The sequence below is a fragment of the Myotis daubentonii genome, chromosome 4 (genome assembly GCF_963259705.1).
Source record: "Myotis daubentonii chromosome 4, mMyoDau2.1, whole genome shotgun sequence".
NCBI classification, from domain to species: Eukaryota; Metazoa; Chordata; class Mammalia; order Chiroptera; family Vespertilionidae; genus Myotis; species Myotis daubentonii.
Genome location: NC_081843.1, coordinates 33,536,759 through 33,557,706, shown reverse-complemented (window position 1 = coordinate 33,557,706; position 20,948 = coordinate 33,536,759). Strand labels below are relative to the sequence as shown.

At 48.1% G+C, this 20,948-nt stretch overlaps 1 protein-coding gene across 2 annotated transcripts; it reads right to left on the bottom strand.

Moving 5' to 3' along the window:
- Window positions 1–5,143: 5,143 nt before the first annotated feature.
- Window positions 5,144–13,460, bottom strand: TBL2 (transducin beta like 2). 2 transcript variants are annotated; one of them, XM_059693476.1, is made up of 7 exons: window positions 13,259–13,458; window positions 10,845–10,975; window positions 10,416–10,600; window positions 9,801–9,952; window positions 9,339–9,465; window positions 8,837–8,989; window positions 5,144–8,608 (listed from the first exon to the last, which is right to left on the bottom strand). In XM_059693476.1, the coding sequence occupies exons 1-7, from the start codon at window positions 13,386–13,388 to the stop codon at window positions 8,146–8,148; spliced, it is 1,341 nt and encodes a 446-aa protein (XP_059549459.1). In that variant the 5' UTR covers window positions 13,389–13,458; the 3' UTR covers window positions 5,144–8,145. The 2 variants fall into 2 exon arrangements, with proteins under 2 accessions (XP_059549459.1, XP_059549460.1); XM_059693477.1 differs by lacking the exon at window positions 8,837–8,989 and having other exon boundaries at window positions 13,259–13,460.
- Between the last annotated feature and the right edge of the window lie 7,488 nt (window positions 13,461–20,948).

Here is a 20,948-nt window from a genome sequence, read left to right as displayed (position 1 = left end):
AAGTAGCTCACCTCTCAGGATGGGAAGTTATCATTAGTGGAGCTACCAGGGACCACACCTGCAGGCCATTGTGCCACCCCTGCCGATGTCAGTTGGGCAGCCACCAGGTGTTTCATGAATTCCTGCACTTGCCAGATTGCCCAGTCCCTCTAATGGGCAGAAACCTTTTAGCCAAAATGAGAGCAGAAATCACTTTTGCCCCGGATGGCTCAGCACAACTGCACTTAGGTGAGGAAACCTCTCCAATGATCCTGTCTTCAGCAGTGCCTAGGGAGGAAGAATGGGGACTTTATACCTCCCAGTCAAAGGACTCACCATTAGAGCCTGAAATAGAGAAGGAATTCCCACTGGTCTGGGCAGAAGGAAATCCCCCGGGCCTGGCTAAGTGCACACTGATTGACCTGAAGCCTGGGGCACAGTATCCAATTCCAAGGAATGCACACCTAAGTATTCAGGGCCACCTAGAATGACTGCTTCAATGGGGACTTCTTAAGTGGTGTCAGTCTCCATGGAACACCCTTCTCTTACCTGTTAAGAAGCCTGGGACCAATGATTACCACCCGGTACAAGACCTGCAGGCTGTTAATGAGGCCGTTATACCCTGCATTCGGCGCTGCTGAATACATACACCCTCCTGGTACTCATTCTGTCAGAAGCAGAATGCTTTACATGTCTAGATCTAAAAGATGCCCTTGCCGAAACCGGTTTGGCTCAGTGGATAGAGCGTCGGCCTGCGGACTGAAGGGTCCCAGGTTCAATTCCGGTCAAGGGCATGTACCAGGGTTGCGGGCACATCCCCAGTAGGAGATGCGCAGGAGGCAGCTGATCGATGTTTCTAACTCTCTATCTCTCTCCCTTCCTCTCTGTAAAAAATCAATAAAAATATATTTAAAAAAAAAAAAAAAGATGCCCTTTTCTACCTTCAACTGGCACCCTCCAGTCAGCCCTGTTTGCCTTTGAGTGGGAAAACCCAACCACAGGGGCTAAGGAACAGTTCACCTGGACCAGACTGTCACAGGGTTCGAGAACTCCCCAACTCTTTGTAGTGGAGCACTAGCAGCAGATTTGTCCAAATTTCCAGGACAGTACGTGGGGTGTGTTCTACTCCAATATGTAGATGACCTCCTACTGGTTAGCTCCATGCAAACTCAGTGTTGGGAAGGAACACGAACCCTTCTAAGACTCTTAACTGAAACAGGTTATGGGTGTCCAAAAGGAAGGCTCAAATCTGTCAGAGTGAAGTCAAATACCTAGGTTTCCGAATTACCCAAGGGAAACGAAGGCTAGGGACTGAAAAAAAACAGGCAGTATGTGCCATATCAGTCCCCAGCACCCAGCGACAGATTCAGGAATTCCTAGGGGCAGCAGGGTTCTGTCGAATTTGGATCCCAGGAGTCTCAGATCTAGCTAAGCCCCTCTCTGAAGCCTTAAAAGGAGAGGAAAAGGCACCCATTAACTGGGGTCCTGAACAGGAAAAAGCCTTCGTGACCATAAAGACAAAGACGGGGTAGCCCTAGGAGTTCTGACTCAGGAGTTGGGACCCTGGCAGAGGCCAGTTGTCTACCTCTCCAAACAGACTGACCCGGTTGCCTCTGGGTGGCCCCCATGCCTCAGGGCTCTTGCAGCCACAGCCTTATTAGTCAAAGAGGCGAACAAGCTCACTCTGAGACAGAACTTAAATGTTAAAGTGCCTCATGCTGTTGTAACAGTTAGCTCATAGAGTAGTCCTCCAGCAGCATGAATTTACCCACTTAGGGAAGATGGCTCTAGAACAGCCGTGGGCAAACTACAGCCCGCGGGCCGGATTCGGCCTGTTTGAAATGAATAAAACTAAAAAAAAAAAGACCGTACCCTTTTATGTAATGATGTTTACTTTGAATTTATATTAGTTCACACAAACACTCCATCCATGCTTTTGTTCCGGCCCTCTGGTCCAGTTTAAGAACCCATTGTGGCCCTCGAGTCAAAAAGTTTGCCCACCCCTAGAAGATCTAATTGCCCATCTCTGCCTTATGCGCCTTGGTCTCTCAGCACTGCCTCCTCTGTGCACAGAACAATGCAAGGCAGGATCCTGTAGGACCGACAGGAATTCAGTGCTGTGGGCAGGCTCCCTTTGAAGATCTAGAGGTAGACTTTACAGAAATAGGGCCTAGTAGAGGAAGTAAATATCTTTTCGTTTTTGTCTGCACCTTTTCAGGCTGGGTTGAGGCATATCCTACCCGCATGGAGAAGGCGAGAGAAGTCACTAAGGCGTTACATAATTCCATGGTATGGAATGCAATTAACAATAGGGTCAGATAATGGCCCAGCCTTTATAGCTGAGGTAGTACAGCAGGTAGCTAAGGCCTTAGGAATTAAGTGGAACTTACATACAGCCTACAGGCCCCAGAGTTCAGGAAAAGTAGAATGCATGAACTGGACTCTCAAGCAGGCTATGGCTATGCTATGCCAGGAAACAAACTTACCCTGGACAGATATCTTCTCCTGCGGGTGCGCTGTGCCCCGAGAGCCAAGGTAGGGTTCTCTCCATTTGAAATTCTATATGGCAGACCCCCTCCCTTAATTCTGCCAAAGGGAGATTTGGGGGAAATAGGGAACTCAGAAATTCAGAAACAGGTACAAGGACTTGGGAAAACTATCCTTGAAGTCCACAGATGGGTTAATGATCGATTGCCCATCTCTCTAGGAACAGCTGTGCACCCTCACAAGCCCGGGGACCAGGTTTGGGTAAAAGATTGGAAAAAGGAACCCCTTAAGCCAGTGGTTCTCAACCTTCCTAATGCCGCGACCCTTTAATACAGTTCCTCATGTTGTGGTGACCCCCAACCATAAAATTATTTTTGTTGCTACTTCCTAACTGTAATTTTGCTACTGTTATGAATCGTAATGTAAATATCTGATATGCAGGATGTATTTAGGCGACCCCTGCGAAAGGGTCGTTCAACCCCCAAAGGGGTCGTGACTCACAGGTTGAGAACCGCTGCCTTAAGCCAACCAAGAAGGACCTTTTCCAGTCATACTAACCATCCCCTCAGCTCTCAAAGTTGCAGGACTGAACACCTGGATCCACCACTCCTGGGTAAAAGCAGCCCACCAGCTGGACAATCAGCATCCAGAGTGGAAGGTGACCTCTGACCTAAACCACCCCCTGTAGATCATCTTCAAGAAGACAGCGGATCCGCTGACCAACCTGAATCTCCTTATCCCCTCCTATCTGGATAATTATTGTTTTTGTTTTTTTTCTAACAGTTTTATTCTGTCTTTACACAAGTGTCACCGGAACCCCAGATTGGTACCGGGAGGAGAACTTCTCTGCCCTTGCTACTCCGACAACCTCCTTGGGGAAGATGGGGGAGACTCGAGATACTGAACCCCTTTTCATTGCCCCTGATCAGCAGGAAGTAGCTAGAGCAGTTGTCGATCTTATCCCCAATTCCTGAGTCTTTTGTAATCCCCAAGGCTAAGAATAGCTTGTGGAACAAGAGGGGGAACTGAAAAGGAAAATGAGGGGCCTTGCAACCTAGCTCAGTATCTGGTTAAAACTGTAATCTTACTTCCCCAGTCTGACTGACTTGGGCAGAGCTGCAGAGCCTAACCCCAGGGCCTGCCACAGCTGACTTGGGCGGAGCTGCGGAGCATGCCCCCCAGGCCCCCCGCAAAGACTGACTTGGGCAGAGCTGTGGGGACCCTCAGGGGCCCACCACAGGAGGAGATATATTGGCCAGAGCCGCCCCACGAGTTGAGTTCAGGCTTTGGATCCGGAATTTCCCCTGGACTAGCAGATCTGCGAAATAAAGGTTAAACTTTCCTCCCTTAGAGTGCTGGCTGATTGTTCTCCTGTGCATTCTGCCAAAAACACTAACATGATCAAGAAAGTGCAAATGGGCTCAAACTGGGTTTGTATAATGAATAGAAAGCAAGTAGAAACTACACTCATTCTCCAACTGCCCTGAGCTCTGTAAGTTGATAGCCTAAAATGAAGACTTGGAAAGGTAGTCACAATCTCAGAAGACGTTCACAATTTTGTGTGTATGAACCAAGCTTCCAGGTGCTGTGGCTGTTTTTGCAATGCCAACCTGTGCCCATTCACGGGCCTCAGCCTGAAGAGCTGTGGGCTGAAACAAAGCCCTGCTCACTAGGAAGACCCATATTTTTGGAATTTTGTAGAGTACATGAATCCCCAAGTTAAGTTCCTAGATATGGGGCCAACTTAGAACAGTGTTGGGTCTATCTAGCACTATATGAAGTAACCTACCTTACTGAGAACTCATCATATTTGTATGTGCTTCCTGCTTAGCCTCTATAATCTCCAATTATAGAACAATCTTTAAATATGAATATAATTATCTTAATGGAAACTGACCAAGACTATCAATAGGCTTTTAAATATACACTTGTGGCCGAAGCCGGTTTGGCTCAGTGGATAGAGCGTCGGCCTGCGGACTGAAAAGTCCCAGGTTCGATTCCGGTCAGGGGCATGTACCTGGGTTGTGGGCACATCCCCAGTAGGAGATGTGCAGGAGGCAGCTGATCGATGTTTCTCTCTCATCAATGTTTCTGGCTCTCTGTCTCTCTCCCTTCCTCTCTGTAAAAAATCAATAAAGTATATATTTAAAAAAAATATATATATACACTTGTGGCTTAAGTATATTTTCTATTTTTGATAACTGATAAAAATAGGCTATATACCACCATTTCTAATATTCCCCAACTTTTTATTTTGAAAAGCTTCAAAACCACAGAAGTTGAAATAGTAATAGTAAAATATTAATGCTGCTTTCATACACAAGGATATTTGATCAAAATAACACAGTGGCCTCTGCTCTACATTAATATCCAGATACTTTCTCCATGCTTACAAGAAAAGAAGGCTCATTTTTAGTGAGAGGAGCTTTCTGCCCTCAGGAAGTCTATGTAATGACTTTTTGTAGTGCTTTCACTCAGCTCATTAGAAACACAGGACAAGACTTATTCCCATTTTACAGATGTGGGAACAAACTCAGAGAGGCCAAATAATCTACCTCCTCAAGGTCTGAAATCAGTCAATGATCCAACTGAAACCAGAAGGTTCTGACTTCAGTAACTCAACATTCTATGGTCACTTCCCTTCCTGGATATACAATGAGAGTAAGATCAGAGCCAAGTAGAAACAAAAGAAGTATTTTAGTCTTATTCTTCTGACAATCAGAAAGCTAATATTCACTAGGACCCATGTGCATAGCATTATCAATCAGAAATTTGTTATTATGAACATAGAACCAGAGTGGAAATCTGAAGTGGGAGGACAGTTACAGAAGATATTGACATTTCTGTCAATTGCCCTGGTTTGAGTTCATTTATTGAGAGCTTATTCTGTCCCATGTACTGTGTTTGGGATATAGAGCAAATCAGATAGACAAGGAGTCTGCCTTTGTGGAGTTCACATTCCAGTGGGTTAATGAACAATCCAGAAGCTGCCAATAAGAGACTGGTGGGCTGCATCTGGCTCATATTAGTGTTTTGTTTGGTCCATACAGTGCTTAATTTTTTCTCTTTATAATAATCTGTCAACTTCTAGCTTCTCTGAAACAGGCAATTTCTGCTAGATTCCTGAATAACTAGCAGCCACCACTGTCCCTTACCCAGTATACATGCCCTCTAGGGACCACTTAGGTCCCTACTATTTCCTATTGTCTTACACCCAGAAACACCAATTCATGCATCTACATTACCCACTTGACATCCATAAACATTTAAATTGAAATTCCTGAAGCAAACAAATATCCAAACAAGATAATTTCAGATAGCACTCAGAAATAAAAAATAATAAAATACCTTAATATGATGGATGTTATATGATTGGTGGAAAGGGCTACTTCAGACTGGGTGATTAGGGAGGGTCTCTCTGAAGTGTAATTTAACTGAGACCTGAATTATGACAAACATGACAAGTCAGCCAACAGAAAAGAAAAATGCTTCCAAGCAGAGGGAACAGCATAGGCACAAGTCCCCCTTAAGGCTGGAAATAATTTGGCTTGGTTGAGGAACAACAAGGTTGGGTGGTTGAGAAAGTTGTATAAAGAACACACAGGAAGGAAAAAGCCAGATTACATAGGACCTTGTGGGCCATGGTGAGAATTTTGGATTTTATTCCAAGTGCGATGGGAAGCCTTTGGAGGGTTTTAACTGGGAAACAATGTGATCAGTTTACATTTTCAAAAGATCACTCTGCTATGTGGAAAAGTGATTTAGTGAAACAAAAAAAGAAGCAGGGAGACCAATGGGGAAGCTATATTGTCCAGTAGGTGACAGTGGCTAGGACCAGGATGGTAACAGAAAAGATGGATAGAAATAACAAATTCAGGATATAATATAATCTGGAATATAGCCAAAAGAGTTTTTTTGTAAGTGGGTGGTAGTAGTGGTAGTGGGGTGGAAGGAGTTAACTAAAGGGAGTAATGATAACTCCAAGGCTGGGGCTTGCTCAAACATTTATGTGAATTGGGGGTAAGAGAGGTCCCAGTTTTAAAGAGAGGAAATAAGAATTTGATTTTAGATGAGTAAGTTTTACCGAGACTCAAGTCTTCCTAGATTTCTCATTTCCTTTATTTTACATCCCACATCCAAGCAGTCCTTAAACTCCAAAATTCAAACTTCTAAATATCTAATCTCTTATCAAATCTATCCCTTCAACTTCAACTTCAAATCCACTGCCTCTGTCCTGGCTCAATCCTCTGTCTTATCATTTATTTTACAACAGCCTTCTGCAGCTACGAATAAACTAACAAAAAGCACTTAATATTAAGTACTATTAGACAAGTGTACTGCTCTCCCACCAACCACCTTTGATAGAAGAGATCATGTCTTATTTATACTTATCTCCAGTGCCTTGAGCTGTGGTGGGCAGAGTAGGTACTCAAATGTTTAATGAACTGAAAAGGGGTCCCCTCTAACAGGATATAACCTTCTGAAAAAGAAGACTCCATTTTGGGATTCTATGATTCCTCCATACAACCAGATACAAAACATATGATCCCAGAAACTTCACCTTCCCAAAAGTGTTTCTTCCTAATTTAGTTTCAAACTATGGTATTTGAGACTCACTTTCACCCATTAGTTAATAAATGATATTGGACAACACATAACATATACTAACTACTCTTTTCTACTTTTCTTCCAAATCTAAGGACTTTATACATACTCTCATATCCCCACAACATCTTTGTAAGGAGGTCAAAAGGTTAGTCTCCATTTTGCAAATAACAGGCACAGAATGAAATCCCTTACTTACTTTTTTTGTTGTCATTGTTAATCCTCACCTGAGGATTTTTTTTTTTAAATACATTTTTATTGATTTCAGAGAGGAAGGAAGAGAAACATCAATGATGAAAATCATTGATCAGCTGCCTCCTGCATGCCCGCCCACCGCCACTGGGGGTGGAGCCCGCAACCTGGGCATGTACCCTGACCAGGAATTGAACCGTGACCTCCTGGTTCATAGGTTGACGCTCAACCACAGAGCCACACTGGCTGGGCCCATTGATTATTTTATAAAGAGAAAGTGGACAACGGGAGGGAGAGAGGGGAAGAGAAGAGGACAGAGGGAAGGAAAGAGAGAGAGTGAAACACTGATGTGAGAGAGACACATCGATTGGTTGCCTCCTGCACATTCCTGACTGGGGTTGGGGATCAAACCTGCAACCCAGGTACGTGCCCTTTATTAGGAATTAAATCCGAGCCAACGCTCTAACCAATGAGAAATACCGGCCAGGGCAGTACTTGGGCATTCTTTAGGTTTTGCCTCTAAAATTACAAACTTCTTTGGGTACCAGAAGGTCAAAGACCATGTTTCCTGTCTCTTCTATTTACCACTCTCCTCAATGACCAGTGAAGACAGATTCTGCCCCTTGGGCTCAGGAGAAAGCACCTTGGTCATTATGTTGGGAGATCAAGTAAGGCTAGGAGTCAACCAGCAAGAAGAGAAAGAGATCAAATAGGCAAGAACAGCTTCAATGGAAGGGGGGGTGGGGGTGGGGGTAGAGGGGCCACCATTAAAAAAAACAGGATACCCTTTCAAAAGGTTTCCAGCTGGTGAGTACCTGGGAAGAAAAGTGGCAGCAGTGGTGGCAACAGAAGGCCAGATCCTTCCTGCTACACCCTTCAGAGTCATTTCTTCAAGGCACCCAGGCTCTTCAGGGCCTCCTGGGCCTGGGTTAGCTGCTGTTGCAGCCTCCGGCGGGTGCTCTCATTGGAGGCCCGTTTCAGGAGGCTCTGCATTTCTTCTACCACTGCCCGATGGCCAGGGGAGTTATGAAACAGCCGCACTGCTCGGTCCCCACAGGAGGCCAGAAGTCGACCAGTGATATCAAAGGACAAGTCAGTGATACATTCCCCATGGACCTGCTCAAAGCACTCTTCTTTCTCACCCCGCCGGGTATTGTAGAGATGAATACTGCTGCCACTGGCCAAAGCCAAGACCTGAGCATCAGGGGACAGTGCCAGGCGGCAGGGGATGGTGCTCGCCTCTTCAAAGCGGCCTGTCCTCAGCAAGTAGGGGTCCTGCTGCTGCTTGTATTCCACATCTGTGTCCCACAGTTTCCATGTACCATCCTTGGAGACAGAGGCCATCCTGCAGCATAGAAAATCACAGCTCTAGTGCCAACACACCCTGGAGGAGAGAGCACTTGGGCAGCACTAACAGCTCCAACTAGGAAGCCAACTTCACTGCTATGTCTACTTCCCGCTGAGTGAGGGTCAGGCACCCCACCCACTTTAGAGCTGCTGCAGAGATAGCCGGAAAGACCCTGCTTACCAAGAAGGGCTGAGAGCTACTGGTAAGAAATCAGAGAGAACTTACCTCCGGGAGTCATTGGAGAAAGCAAAGAAGTGGACAGCTGCTGAGTGACCCTTCAGTTCAAAGGCTCGTACAACCTCTTGGAAGTCACCTTTTTTCCCAAAGCAGACTTCCCAAACTTTGACATCTGGGGTGAAGCCACATGAGGCCACAAACCTGCCATATAAGCCGGGTTCCTTTAAAACTTAATTTTAAGGGCATCTTGTTTCTACAAATCAATTAAGCCTCTTCCTTGAGAAATTTAATAATCTTACACCTAAATAACATTATCTTTTTAAAGTGCTTTTATACACATCTCAGTTTACCTACATAGCCATGCTATAAGATACATAGTACTCCCATCTAAGAACGATAGATGAAGAAAGAGAGACTAGGCCTTAAATCTAGGTGTCCTGATTCCACACTGTATGCTCTTTCCATTATTTATAGCTGGCTCACTGCTCTGTTCCTACCCCCCAGCCCCATCCTCTACCCACCCCAGATGCCAAAGTCCCTCCTTCCTCACCTGCTACAAGGGGATATAGCGGCATGTGCATTGTTCATCTGGTTGGTGTTAATGGTAGACAACACCTGACCTTTCAGATTCCAGATGAGGACAGTTGTGTCACTGGAAGCAGTCATGATGAACTTTCCTGAGGAGTGAGGAGTAACATAAGCTGAGGTCAATCACTTGACCAATTATCAATCTCTAAGGAGACATCTTATCAAGGCCTCTGCTGCCCAAAGTATCCTTGCTCCCCTCTAGGGCCAAGGGTCAACACAGATAAAGATTTTGCTAAAGAATGTGGCTCTTACCTGCCTTCCCTAGAGATTTACTATGGCTCCCAGACTCCAGGAGAACACAGAGCCTCTTTATCATGCTGGGGCTGAGCAAAATGCTGAAAGGCAGCATTAACTCATTCAGCACATATAACTAGGGCCATGCCCTCCTGCCTTGGGCAAGGTCCACCCTCTGAACGTCTCTTACCTGTGTCAGCAATGCCAATGTTGATGACAGGTGCCTTGTGCTTTTTAGGAAAGTCCTCTGGGGTGGCTGTGAAGGTATATCCCCCATCCTCTCGCTTGGTCATCTTGAAGACACGGAGGGTATCGCCATTGGCCAGCCAGACAATGAAGGCTCTAAAGACAGGTGGCAGACAAGTAAGTAATTCATTCATTTGAACATAGTCCTATGTATGCCAGGTCCTATGCTAGATTCTGAAGAAAATCAAGACCTCCCCTCATTCCCTATAATCCAGCCTTACAATTTTACCCCTTGGTTCAAAATCTCTTAAAACTCCTCATAAGATAGACTTTTAATAGCTTTTGCTCATTTAGTTTCTCTAGGGCTTTGAAAATCATTATAGCTTCCAAGACTAATCTGGAAGCCAGGCCTTGCTACTTCCCAAGTTGCTTCCTTGCTATACAGCAGCATAACCCTCTGGGGAGCCCCCGCAGTGCTCAGTCTGTCTGGATGCTCTCTTTCTGCTACTCAAAGGGAGACCCTGAGTCCCCGCCCTCACTATCCCAAACCAGATATGGGAAAGCCATAAACTTGGGACTGGGCTTCTACAGGCAAACCTGAGGCTCCATCCTGTCCCACCTGCAGTCAGGGCTGAAGCGCACCAGGGTGGCATGGTCCAGTTCCACATTGGCTCTCATGCTGCGGTGCTCCCGCTGTAGGAAGTCCTTTGTGCTCCAGATGCGGACGGTGCGATCATCTGCACAGGTGGCCAGGTACTTGCCATTGCTGCTAAAGTCCATGCAAGATATGTTCCCACTGTGGCTCTAGGGGGAAGGTATGCAAGAAGTGTGAATAGGAACCCCTTGGGCAGATGGGGAACCCTAATGTGCAGCCATGACTCCAGGGCACTATAGCCTGGATTAATAGCAAGATGCTGATGGGATGTGATGAGAAGGGACAGAATGTGGCATCCAGACTGACTTTGGTCAGAGACCAAGGGGTCAGTAATATGCACAGAATACTACAAAGGAAAAATCTGTATGTGTGTTGTGCATGGTACCCACGTACCTTCAGTGCTGCAGCCAGGAGACGGTGGGTGAAGTTGTGTTGTTGAGGCTTCTCCTTACGAATATGCTGTTGCTGTTTCTGTTTCTTGGATCTCGAAGACTTGTCAAGTGGAAGTCCATTTGCTTTTTGGCCTATAAGGAAGGGCCACGTCATCCACCCATTACTCACTCAATAAGCATTTACTAACCACCTATAATTGGCCAGGCATTGAGGGAAGCAACAAGAGATGGCCAGATATGGCCCCTGTCCTCAACAAGAGAGAGTGATGCAGGCAAAATCGGAGGCTTTGGATTGTGACCTTGAGGAGGCTGCTTGCTGTTAGTCAATACAGCACCTCCATGCAAATTAGAAAAGGCACCCTCTCGGGGCTGGTTGAGTGGGTACACAGCATGCCAGTGGAATGGAGATCCTTGACCAGACAGCCCTATATAGGGAATGATGTGCACAACGGAACCTTGGTAAGTTACTCAACTGCTCCGGGCCTTGGTTTCCTTAAAGTTGTGAGAATTGGTTAATATATACAAAATGACAAGTAGAGTACCCAACACAAGCATTAAAGGCTCAAAGGACTCAGAACTGAGGGATAGTCACCACTCACTGAGTTACCCTGCGCCAGAAATGGTGCCAGTCACATTTGCATGAAATAGCTAATTTAATTGAGAACCAGGCCAGGTGCAAAGTGATCCAACAGTCAGGACAGACACTCCTCAATTCCTACAAGAAAAAAAACTCCTGAGGCCCAAATGCAAAGATGGCTGCAATCTGCCCTCTGCTTACCTCTCCAGCCACTAACAGACACCGCCCCCCGCCCCCCACCCCCAAGTCATACCAAATGCTGTTGAGGGCTCCTTGCCTTTGTGCATGATGTCATTGCCAGGAATGTTTTTCCTTCCTTGGCCTCCGGCCTCCGGCCAACTCTTATGCCTTAAGACAAGCACGTCAAACTTGGGCCGCATTCGGCCCACAACGAATATTTTTGCGGCCCAGCCGATATGTAAGAAACGTTTTAATAAAAATTTCGTAACTTAATTTTTACAATATCCTGTTATACATAATTATTAATAACGAACTACAACGTTCGGTAATGGCTGATGGCTATAATCGTATTGCATTCATTTCCCTTACGCGCCTTACACGCAGGTGCACCATTTCTCTCTACTAATACTAGCGGCGAATATTTTAGCAGCCGATTGCCACGTCATTAGTCTTGGACTGACTTGTTTGGTGTGCGCAACAGGAAATGTTTTGCTTTCGGAGAACAAGAAAAAGAGGTTTACTTGCGTTACGCTTATTAATTTGTGCAGTTATTCAGGGTCTGGTAAGTTAATGCTCAAGAAAAAATATTAATTTTTATTAAAATGTTCTACAACTTTGTTACTGATTACTCATGTACTTCAGCCCTTTGTATTCAGCATGTCTCTATCGAAATAAACCTCCGTTTCTATGAAAATTGGAGCTTTTGTTTTTTTGCGGCCCACGTAAACTTAAACCTTGTTCATTTGGCCCGTGTTGGCCTTTGAGTTTGACATGCTTGCCTTAAGACCACATCTCTTGTGTTCCCTACTCTCATTGAAGATTTCCTTGACGTCCCCCGACCAAAAATAAATAAATAAAAAAGCAGCGCCGAAACCGGTTTGGCTCGGTGGATGGAGCGGACTGGGGGGTCCCGGGTGCGATTCCGGTCAAGGGCATGTACCTGGGTTGAGGGCACATCCCCAGTGGGAGGTGTGCAGGAGGCAGCTGATCGATGTTTCTGGCTCTCTGTCTCTCTCCCTTCCTCTCTGTGGAAGATCAATAAAATATATTTTTTAAAAAAAAATTAAAAAAAAAAAAAGCAGGGCAGACCACTCCCACCCCTGGGTTTCCTGTGTCTAGTACTAACCTCTTCTAGGAAACCTATGACACTCTATTTTTCTCTTACATTTTTAGATGTTCTCCTCCATTGCCCCATAGTGGACTCCCTAAAGGAAAAGACCCCAAAGCCTGCTGAGATCGTAGGGACACAATAAATCAGGGAACTAGTCACAGTGCTTACAAACGAATGTCGGCCCGTCCCTCGCCTCCCCGCCCATTTTCATAAAATAACGAACAAGTAGAGCGCTTGGGGGAGTTTAGAAGCGATCTCGCAGCAACCTGGGGACAAGCTGAGAATCAAAAGGCCAAGCGGCTTGGCCTCGGCCACCGAGTAAGCGGCAGCGTGGGGCCCAGGTTCTCACTAGTCTTTCCGAAGGGGCGCGACCAGCCCGGCCAGGCGGCATCTCTGGTCGGAAGCGAAGCTCATTCATTCCTCAAGAGGAGAAACGGAGGCCCAGGGGGAGCCGGCACCCCCTCGAGCCTGGACCGGAGGTCGGACCACGGGGAGGTCGGAAGCGAGGTCGCCGCAGGCTGCCCCTGCCCGCCCCGGCCCCACTAACCGGCAGGCCGGCCGCTAGTCTCCTCCTCTGCGCGTAGCCACCCCCGCGCTACCGCCGCCGTCGCCATCAGGGCCAGCAGCCCGAGCAAGAGCGACACTCCCATCAGCTCCGACATCTGTGGCAGCTCCATGTTGGCCGGAGGGCTGCCACCTCAGCTTCAGGCTACGCGGGCGCCTGCACGTCTCCGCGGGGCCGCGCACGCACGCGGGGCGGGGCCTGACCGTTAATGCACCTCGAGAGGCGGGGCCTGACCATTGAGGGTCCCGAGGGCGGGGCCTGGAGCGTCCCGAGGGGCGGGGCCTGGTCGTTGGAGCGTCCGAGGGGCGGGGCCTGACCAGTGGAGCGTCCCGAGGGGCGGGGCCTGGTCGTTGGAGCGTCCGAGGGGCGGGGCCTGGTCGTTGGAGCGTCCGAGGGGCGGGGCCTGACCAGTGGAGCGTCCCGAGGGGCGGGGCCTGGTCGTTAGGGGGAAAGTCTTAGCATCAAGGGAAATTCAGATAGGCTTTTACTGTTAATGGAGAAGGGAAAGAGTAGTCCTGGAATTGGAGTGTGGGACAGCCTCAGCAAAGACCTGAGAAGGAGGGATGCTGTTGGGGAGGCAGGGCATGAGCAAAATAAAAAGTAGCAGGTAAGCTCTAGCCGGTTTGGTTTAGTGGATAGAGCCTTGACCTTCAGACTGAGAGGTCCCGGGTTCAATTCTAGTCAAGGGCACATGCCCGGGTTGTGGGGGCATGCGGGAGGCAGCCAATCAATGATTCTCTCTCATCATTGATGTTTCTATCTCTCCCTCTCCCTTCCTCTTTGAAATCAGTAAAAAAAATATATTTTTTAAAAGGCAGCTAGTAAGACTGGAAAGGTCTGGGCCTTGAGGGGCAGCCAGCTCAATCTAACAAGCAGAGATGAACCTCCACTGGTTATTACAGGGAGAAGAGGGCAAAATTGGTGTCTTCAAAATTTTCTGGAGGGACTAGTGGGTGCCAAGACCAAAGACAGAAGGGAAACCAGGAGGTGTTTGCTAGGATCCAAGAGGGGGCTGATAAGGGCCTAGAATTAAGGGCAGCCTGGGGAGTGGAGAGGAATTTGAAAAAATTTTTAACAAGACATTTCTTTTTTTAATCCTCACCCAAGAATATGTGTTTGTTTGTATTTTAATTTTTAGAGAGAGAGAGAGATTGATCAGTCGCCTCCTGTACCAACCCTGAGCGGCATCGAACCTGCAATCTTTTGGTTCATGGGAAAGTGCTCCAACAAACTGAGCCACCTGATCAGAGCAAGACATTTCTTATTTTCAAACAAAGATTCACAGTGAGTTGAAAAAATAAATGAACAGGAAGGTTCCATGTACCCTTTACCCAGTTTTCCCCAATGTAACTAACATCTTCCATAACTATAGTGTAATATCAAAACCAGGAAAGTGGCATTGATACAATCTATAGAACTTATTCAGATTTCACAAAAAAGGAAGATATTCTGAAAGACTAATAATAGAATTTAGATTAGACATGCTTGGTTGAAGAGGGAATAGTTCCAGAACAGACATGCTCTGTGGGCCTCCCAGCCCTGAAACCCACAGCAAGTTGAAGAAGTATTAGGGTCAGAGATTCCAGATTCAAACATTTCCATGCCCACCTGACAGTGCAGACTCTGGTCTTTAGAAAGTCCCCCTGAGGAGAGAGGCTGCTGCGGAGACTAAATGACAGAGAGACACACCCACAGCCTTGGTGAGGAAGCAGATCCAGCCAGAGCAAATGGAGGGGCCGGCCTCTTTTCCTTCCCTTTTGTCCTGTGTGTGTGTGTGTGTGTGTGTGTGTGTGTGTGCTTGTGTGTGTGTGATGGCACTGACTGAGCTGTGGGCAGTGGGGTAGGGAGGGCTAGAGGGGGTGTCCAGAGCATCCTGGGGCTTTTCCTCCTAATTTGCTTTTTGGAACTATAGGCCCAGCCGAGGACCACTTTCTCCACTACCTAGAGCCAAAGCTGTACTTAAGAAGAATTTCATTCATCAAGCATTTTGCATGTGACATTGATTGATCCTGGAACTTTGCATTTCATTTAATCTTCTCATATTCCCATCCTACGGATTAGGAGACGGATGCTCTAGGACAGTGGTTCTCCACCTTCCCAATGCCGCGACCCTTTAATACAGTTCCTCATGTTGTGGTGACCCCCAACCATAAAATTATTTTCATGGCTACTTCATAACTGTAATGTTGCTACTGTTATGAATCGTAATGTAAATACCTGATATGCAGGATGTATTTTCATTGTTACAAATTGAACATAAGTAAAGCATAGTGATTCATCACAAAAACAATATATAATTATATATATGTTTTCCGATGGTCTTAGGTGACCCCTGTGAAAGGGTCGTTCGACCCCCAAAGGGATCTCGACTCACAGGTTGGCAACCCACAGGTTGAGAACCGCTGCTCTAGGAGGTGCTCAGTAAGTGACTTTTCAGAGGTCACACAGGTGAAGAGCGAACCTGGGTACACATGCAGATCTATGACTTCAGTCTATTGATGTGGAGGACAGAGAGAAGCAAGAGTAGGGCTCAGCTGTGTACAGCTCAGTCAAGGATACAAAATTCTTTCACATCACGAATTCAGTTCTTTTTATTTTTATTTATTTTATTTTTGATTGTCACTTGAGGAGTGACAATACTTTTCCATTGATTTTTAGAGAGAGGGGAAGAGGAGAGAAAGAGAGAGAGAGTGGAGAAAAAGAGAAACATCCACTGTGAGAGAGACACATCGATTAGTTGCCTCCCACAGGTGCCTGACTGGGGGTGGAATCCAACTTGCAATCCAGGCATGTACCCATGACCTGGAATCAAACCCAAACCCTCCTGGTGCATGGCCAGGGCTTAGTTGTTCTTTATAGAGAACTTTGAGATGCTATGAAATAACTTTAAACAGGTGAAAAAAAAATAAGCTCAGGTCAAGTAACTTACCCAAGGTCCGTGGTCGGCAAACCGTGGCTCACGAGCCACATGCGGCTCTTTGGCCCCTTCAGTGTGGCTCTTCCACAAAATACCACATGCGGGCACGCACATACAGTGCAATTGAAACTTCATGGCCCATGCGCAGAAGTAAGTATTTTGTGGAAGAGCCGGTATTTTGTGGAAGAGCCACACTGAAGGTGTCAAAGAGCCGCATGTGGCTCGCAAGCCACAGTTTGCCGAGCCGCAGTTTGCCAACCACTGCCCAAGGTCAACAAAGAAGCCAGGGATAGAGTCCAGAGTCAAACTTGGGTCTGCTACACTCCTAATCCACACTCCTCTCACACATCGCTGGGATGTGGTAAGTAAGGTCTTACCCTTATCCTCAAGCCCACTTAGAAGCCAAGGTCAACATGCAGAAGGATTTGGCAAAGCTGGGCAGATCAGGAGGGAGATCTGCCAATGAATTCTGAGGGGCATCAAGACCTGGCTATACCTTCAGAGGTGGGCATTTTTACAGGTGAAGCAGAGAATAGGAGGGAATTCTAGGTGGGAAACAAGGCATGAGCAATGGTGTGGAGGAAGAACTGATTCCTGTACAGAAGGGAGTGACAATAACAGCCTGTCTGAGTGTTGCAGATGGGATCAGAGAAAGGATGCAGTAAGAAGGTGTATGTTCAGCCCTGACCGGTTTGGCTCAGTGGATAGAACAACAGCCTGAGGACTGAAAGGTCCCAGGTTCGATTCCAGTCAAGGGCATGTACCTTGGTTTCGGGCACATCCCCAGTGGAAGGTGTGCAGGAGGCAGCTGATCGATGTTTCTCTCTCATCGATGTTTCTAACTCTCTATCCCTCTCCCTCTCTGTAAAAAATCAATAAAATTTATAAAAAAAGAAAAAAAAAGAAGGGGTATGTCCAGGGTGACAGAAAAGTCTATGCCTCTATATGAACCAGCCATTCCATTTTTGGGGATTTGCCCAAAGAAACCCCAAACACTAATTTGAAAGAACATATGCATCCCTATGTTCATTGCAGCATTATTTGCAATAGCCAGGCTATGGAAGCAACCCAAGTGCCCATCAATAGATGAGTGGATAAAAAAGCTGTGGTACATTTATACAATGGAATATTACTTGGCCATAAAAAGGAATGAAATCTTACCATTTGTGACAGCATGGATGGGCTTAGAGCAGCCGTGGACAAATTACGGCCCGCAGGCCAGATCCGGCGCGTTTGAAATTAAATAAAACTAAAAAAAAAAAAAAAAAAGACCGTACCCTTTTATGTAATGATGTTTACTTTGAGTTTATATTAGTTCACACAAACACTCCATCCATGCTTTTGTTCCAGCCCCCCGGTTCAGTTTAAGAACCCATTGTGGCCCTCGAGTCAAAAAGTTTGCCCACCCCTGGCCTAGAGGGTATTATGCTTAGAGAAAGACAAATACCATATGATTTCACTGATATGTGAAATCTAAAGAACAAAACAAACAAAATCAAAACAGACTCAGACACAGAGAGTCTGAGAGGAAGAGGGTACCCAGAGAGGAAGAGGTTTGGGGGACTGGGTTTTCAAAAGATGGGAGGGGGTTAGAGAGATGGGTGAAAAAGGTGGAGGAATTAAGTACAAATTGGTAATTATGGAATGGTCACAGGGATGGTAAAAGTACAACAGAGGAAATCCTATATAATAAAAGAGAAACATGCAAATTAACTATCCCTCCGCTACGCTCAAGCCACGCCCACCAGCCACGCACACCAGCCAATCAGGAGCAAATTAACCCAACTAAGATGGCGGTGGCCACAGAGCTGGAGCGAGCAGGAGGCTTGGGTTGCCCCCGGCGATGGAGGAAGCCAAGCTTCCCGCCTGCCCTGGCCGGACCTGGGCTCTGCTCAAGGCTACAAAGTTTCAGTTATAGAAGATAAATAAATCCGAGAAAATAAAAGAAAAAAAGGAGAGGCTGGGAGCTTGGGTCGCTGGGGGGCATGGCCAGCCTGAAAACGGCCCTCAGCCCCTCACCCAGGCTGGCCAGGCACCCCAGTGGGACCCCCACCCTGATCCGGGACACCCTTCAGGGCAAACCAGCTGGCCCCCACCCATGCACCAGGCCTCTATCAACACTAATAAAAGAGAAAAATGGTAATTGGCGTACGAGCTACCCTTTTCATTGGCTAATCAGGGCTATATGCAAATTAACTGCCAACAAGATGGCGGTTAATTTGCATATGTAGGCACAATGCAGGGAGGCCAAAGGGAAAGCAGGAAGAAGCCCCCTGCCACTGACAGTGATCGGAAACCCAGGGGGGAGCTAAGAGCTGGGGGGCAGGGCTAAGGCGGCCCCCGCCTTTGCCCTGCCCCCCAGCCATGATCGGAGAATCAGGTGCCTTTGCCGCCCTGGCCAGTGATAGCAGGAAGTAGGGGTGGAGCCAGTGATGGGAGCTGGGCACGGCCAAAGCTGGCAGTCCCAGGAGCTAGGGGTCCCTTGCCTGGGCCTAAAGCGAAGCCCACGATCGTGGGGCCGCTGCAGCTGCGGGTCCCCGCTGCCCGGGCCGAACGCCTAGGCCAGAGGCATCAGGCCTGGGCAAGGGGTCGATCCTGCAATTGGAGGGTGATGGGGGTCAACGCCTGAGGGCTCCCAGTATGTGAGAGGGGGCAGGCTGGGCTGAGGGACACTCCCCCCACACACACACCCAGTGCACGGGGATCAGCGGAGCCACGAGGCCTCCCGGCACCGGCATCAGTGTGACAGGGGGCAGTGCCCAAACCCCCTGAAACCCCTGATCGCCCTGCGGCTCTGTGTGCGACAGGGGGCGGGGCCACAACCTCCCTATCCGCCCTGCTCTGTTTGGGACAGGGGAAGGCGCCCCAACCCCCTGATCAGCCCTGCTCTGTTCCTGATAGGGGGGAGCTCCCCAACCCCCTGATCGCTCTGCGGCTCTGTGTGTGACAGGGTGTGGTGCCCCAACCCCCTCCCCCCCCGCCCCCCCCAACGGGTCCTGCTCTGTGTGTGACGGGGTAGAGCCATAACCTCCCCTTCGGCCCTGCCCTGAGTGTGAGAGTGGCGGCGCCCCAACCCCTCTGATGGGCTCTGCTCTGTGAGTGACAGGGGCCAGCGCCCCAACCCCCTGATTGGCCCTGCTCTGTGCGTGACAGGGGGTTGCGCCGCAACCTCCCCATCGACCCTGCCTTGAGTGTGACAGGGGGCGGTGCCCCAACCCCCCAATCGGCCCTACCCTGAGCGTGACTGAGAGTGGCATCGCAACCTCCTGATCCTCCCTGCTCTGTGCATGACATGGGGCAGTGCCCCAACTCCCCAAATGGCCCTGCTCTGAGCCCGACCAGGGGCTGCACCTAGGGATTGGGCCTGCCCTCTGCCACCCGGCAGCAGGCCTAAGCCAGCAGGTCGTTATCTCCCGAGGGGTCCCAGACTGGGAGAGGGCACAGGCTGGGCTGAGGGACCCCCCCTCCCTCCCCGAGTGCACAAATTTTTGTGCACCGGGCCTCTAGTCCTATATAATAAAAGGATAATATGCAAATTGACCCTAACAGCAGAACAACTGGTAATGACTGGTCACTATGATACACACTGACCACCAGGGGGCAGACGCTCAATGCAGGAGCTGCTCCCTGATGGTCAGTGCGCTCCCACAAAGGGAGCTCTGCTCAGCCACAAGCCATACTGATGGCTGCCAGCACAGTGGTGGTGGTGGGAGCCTCTCCAGCCTCCTCAGCAGCGCTAAGGATGTCTGACTGCAGCTTAGGCCTGCTCCCTGCTGGCAAGTGGACATCCCCCGAGGGCTCCTAGGCTGCCAGAGGGATGGCTGACTGCCAGCTTAGGCCTGATCTCCCGGGGAGTGGGCCTAAGCAAGCAGGTGGACATCCCCCAAGGGGTCCCAGACTGAGAGAGGGCACAGGCCGGGCTGAGGGACCCCCCGGAGTGCACAAATTTTTGTGCACTGGGCCTCTAGTCTATATATATAAAAGCCAAGCAAGCAGAATGACCAGAATGACTGGTCACTGTGACCAGCAGCCAGGCAACCAGCCCAATCGGGGGCGGGGCCAGCTGGCCAACCTCCCAAAGCCCCTACCCCAGGGGTGGGCAAACTTTTTGACTCGAGGGCCAAAATGGGTTCTTAAACTGGACCAGAGGGCCGGAACAAAAGCATGGATGGAGTGTTTGTGTGAACTAATATAAATTCAAAGTAAACATCATTACATAAAAGGGTACGGTCTTTTTTTTCTATAGTTTTATTCATTTCAAATGGGCCGGATCTGGCCTGCGGGCCGTAGTTTGCCCACGGCTGCCCTACCCACTGCCGACCTGGCCTCAATCGGCCCAGATCGGGCAGGCTGGCTGGATGGGTGGGCTGGATGGATCCCACCTGTGCATGAATTCGTGCACCAGGCCTTTAGTATAATCAATAACATTGTAATAACTATGTATGGTGTCAGATGGTTACTAGATTTATTGGGATTATCACTTAGTAAGTTATATAATGTTATTCACTGGGTTATACACCTGAAACTAATGTAATATTGTATGTTAACTTTGAGAAAAATTGTTAAAAAAAAAAAAGTTTAGGCCTGCCTCCCTCATGGGCTGATCAAGTCTTACTTGTAAAGGCAAAATGGAATGACGCATCCCAGGAACCACTGGACTCCTTGGGATGTGAAGGGAAGGAGGCTGTGGAGAGAAATGAGGCTGCAGGGGTAGCAGGGCCCAGTCACCAAGCACCTTGAACATCTGTTCAAAAA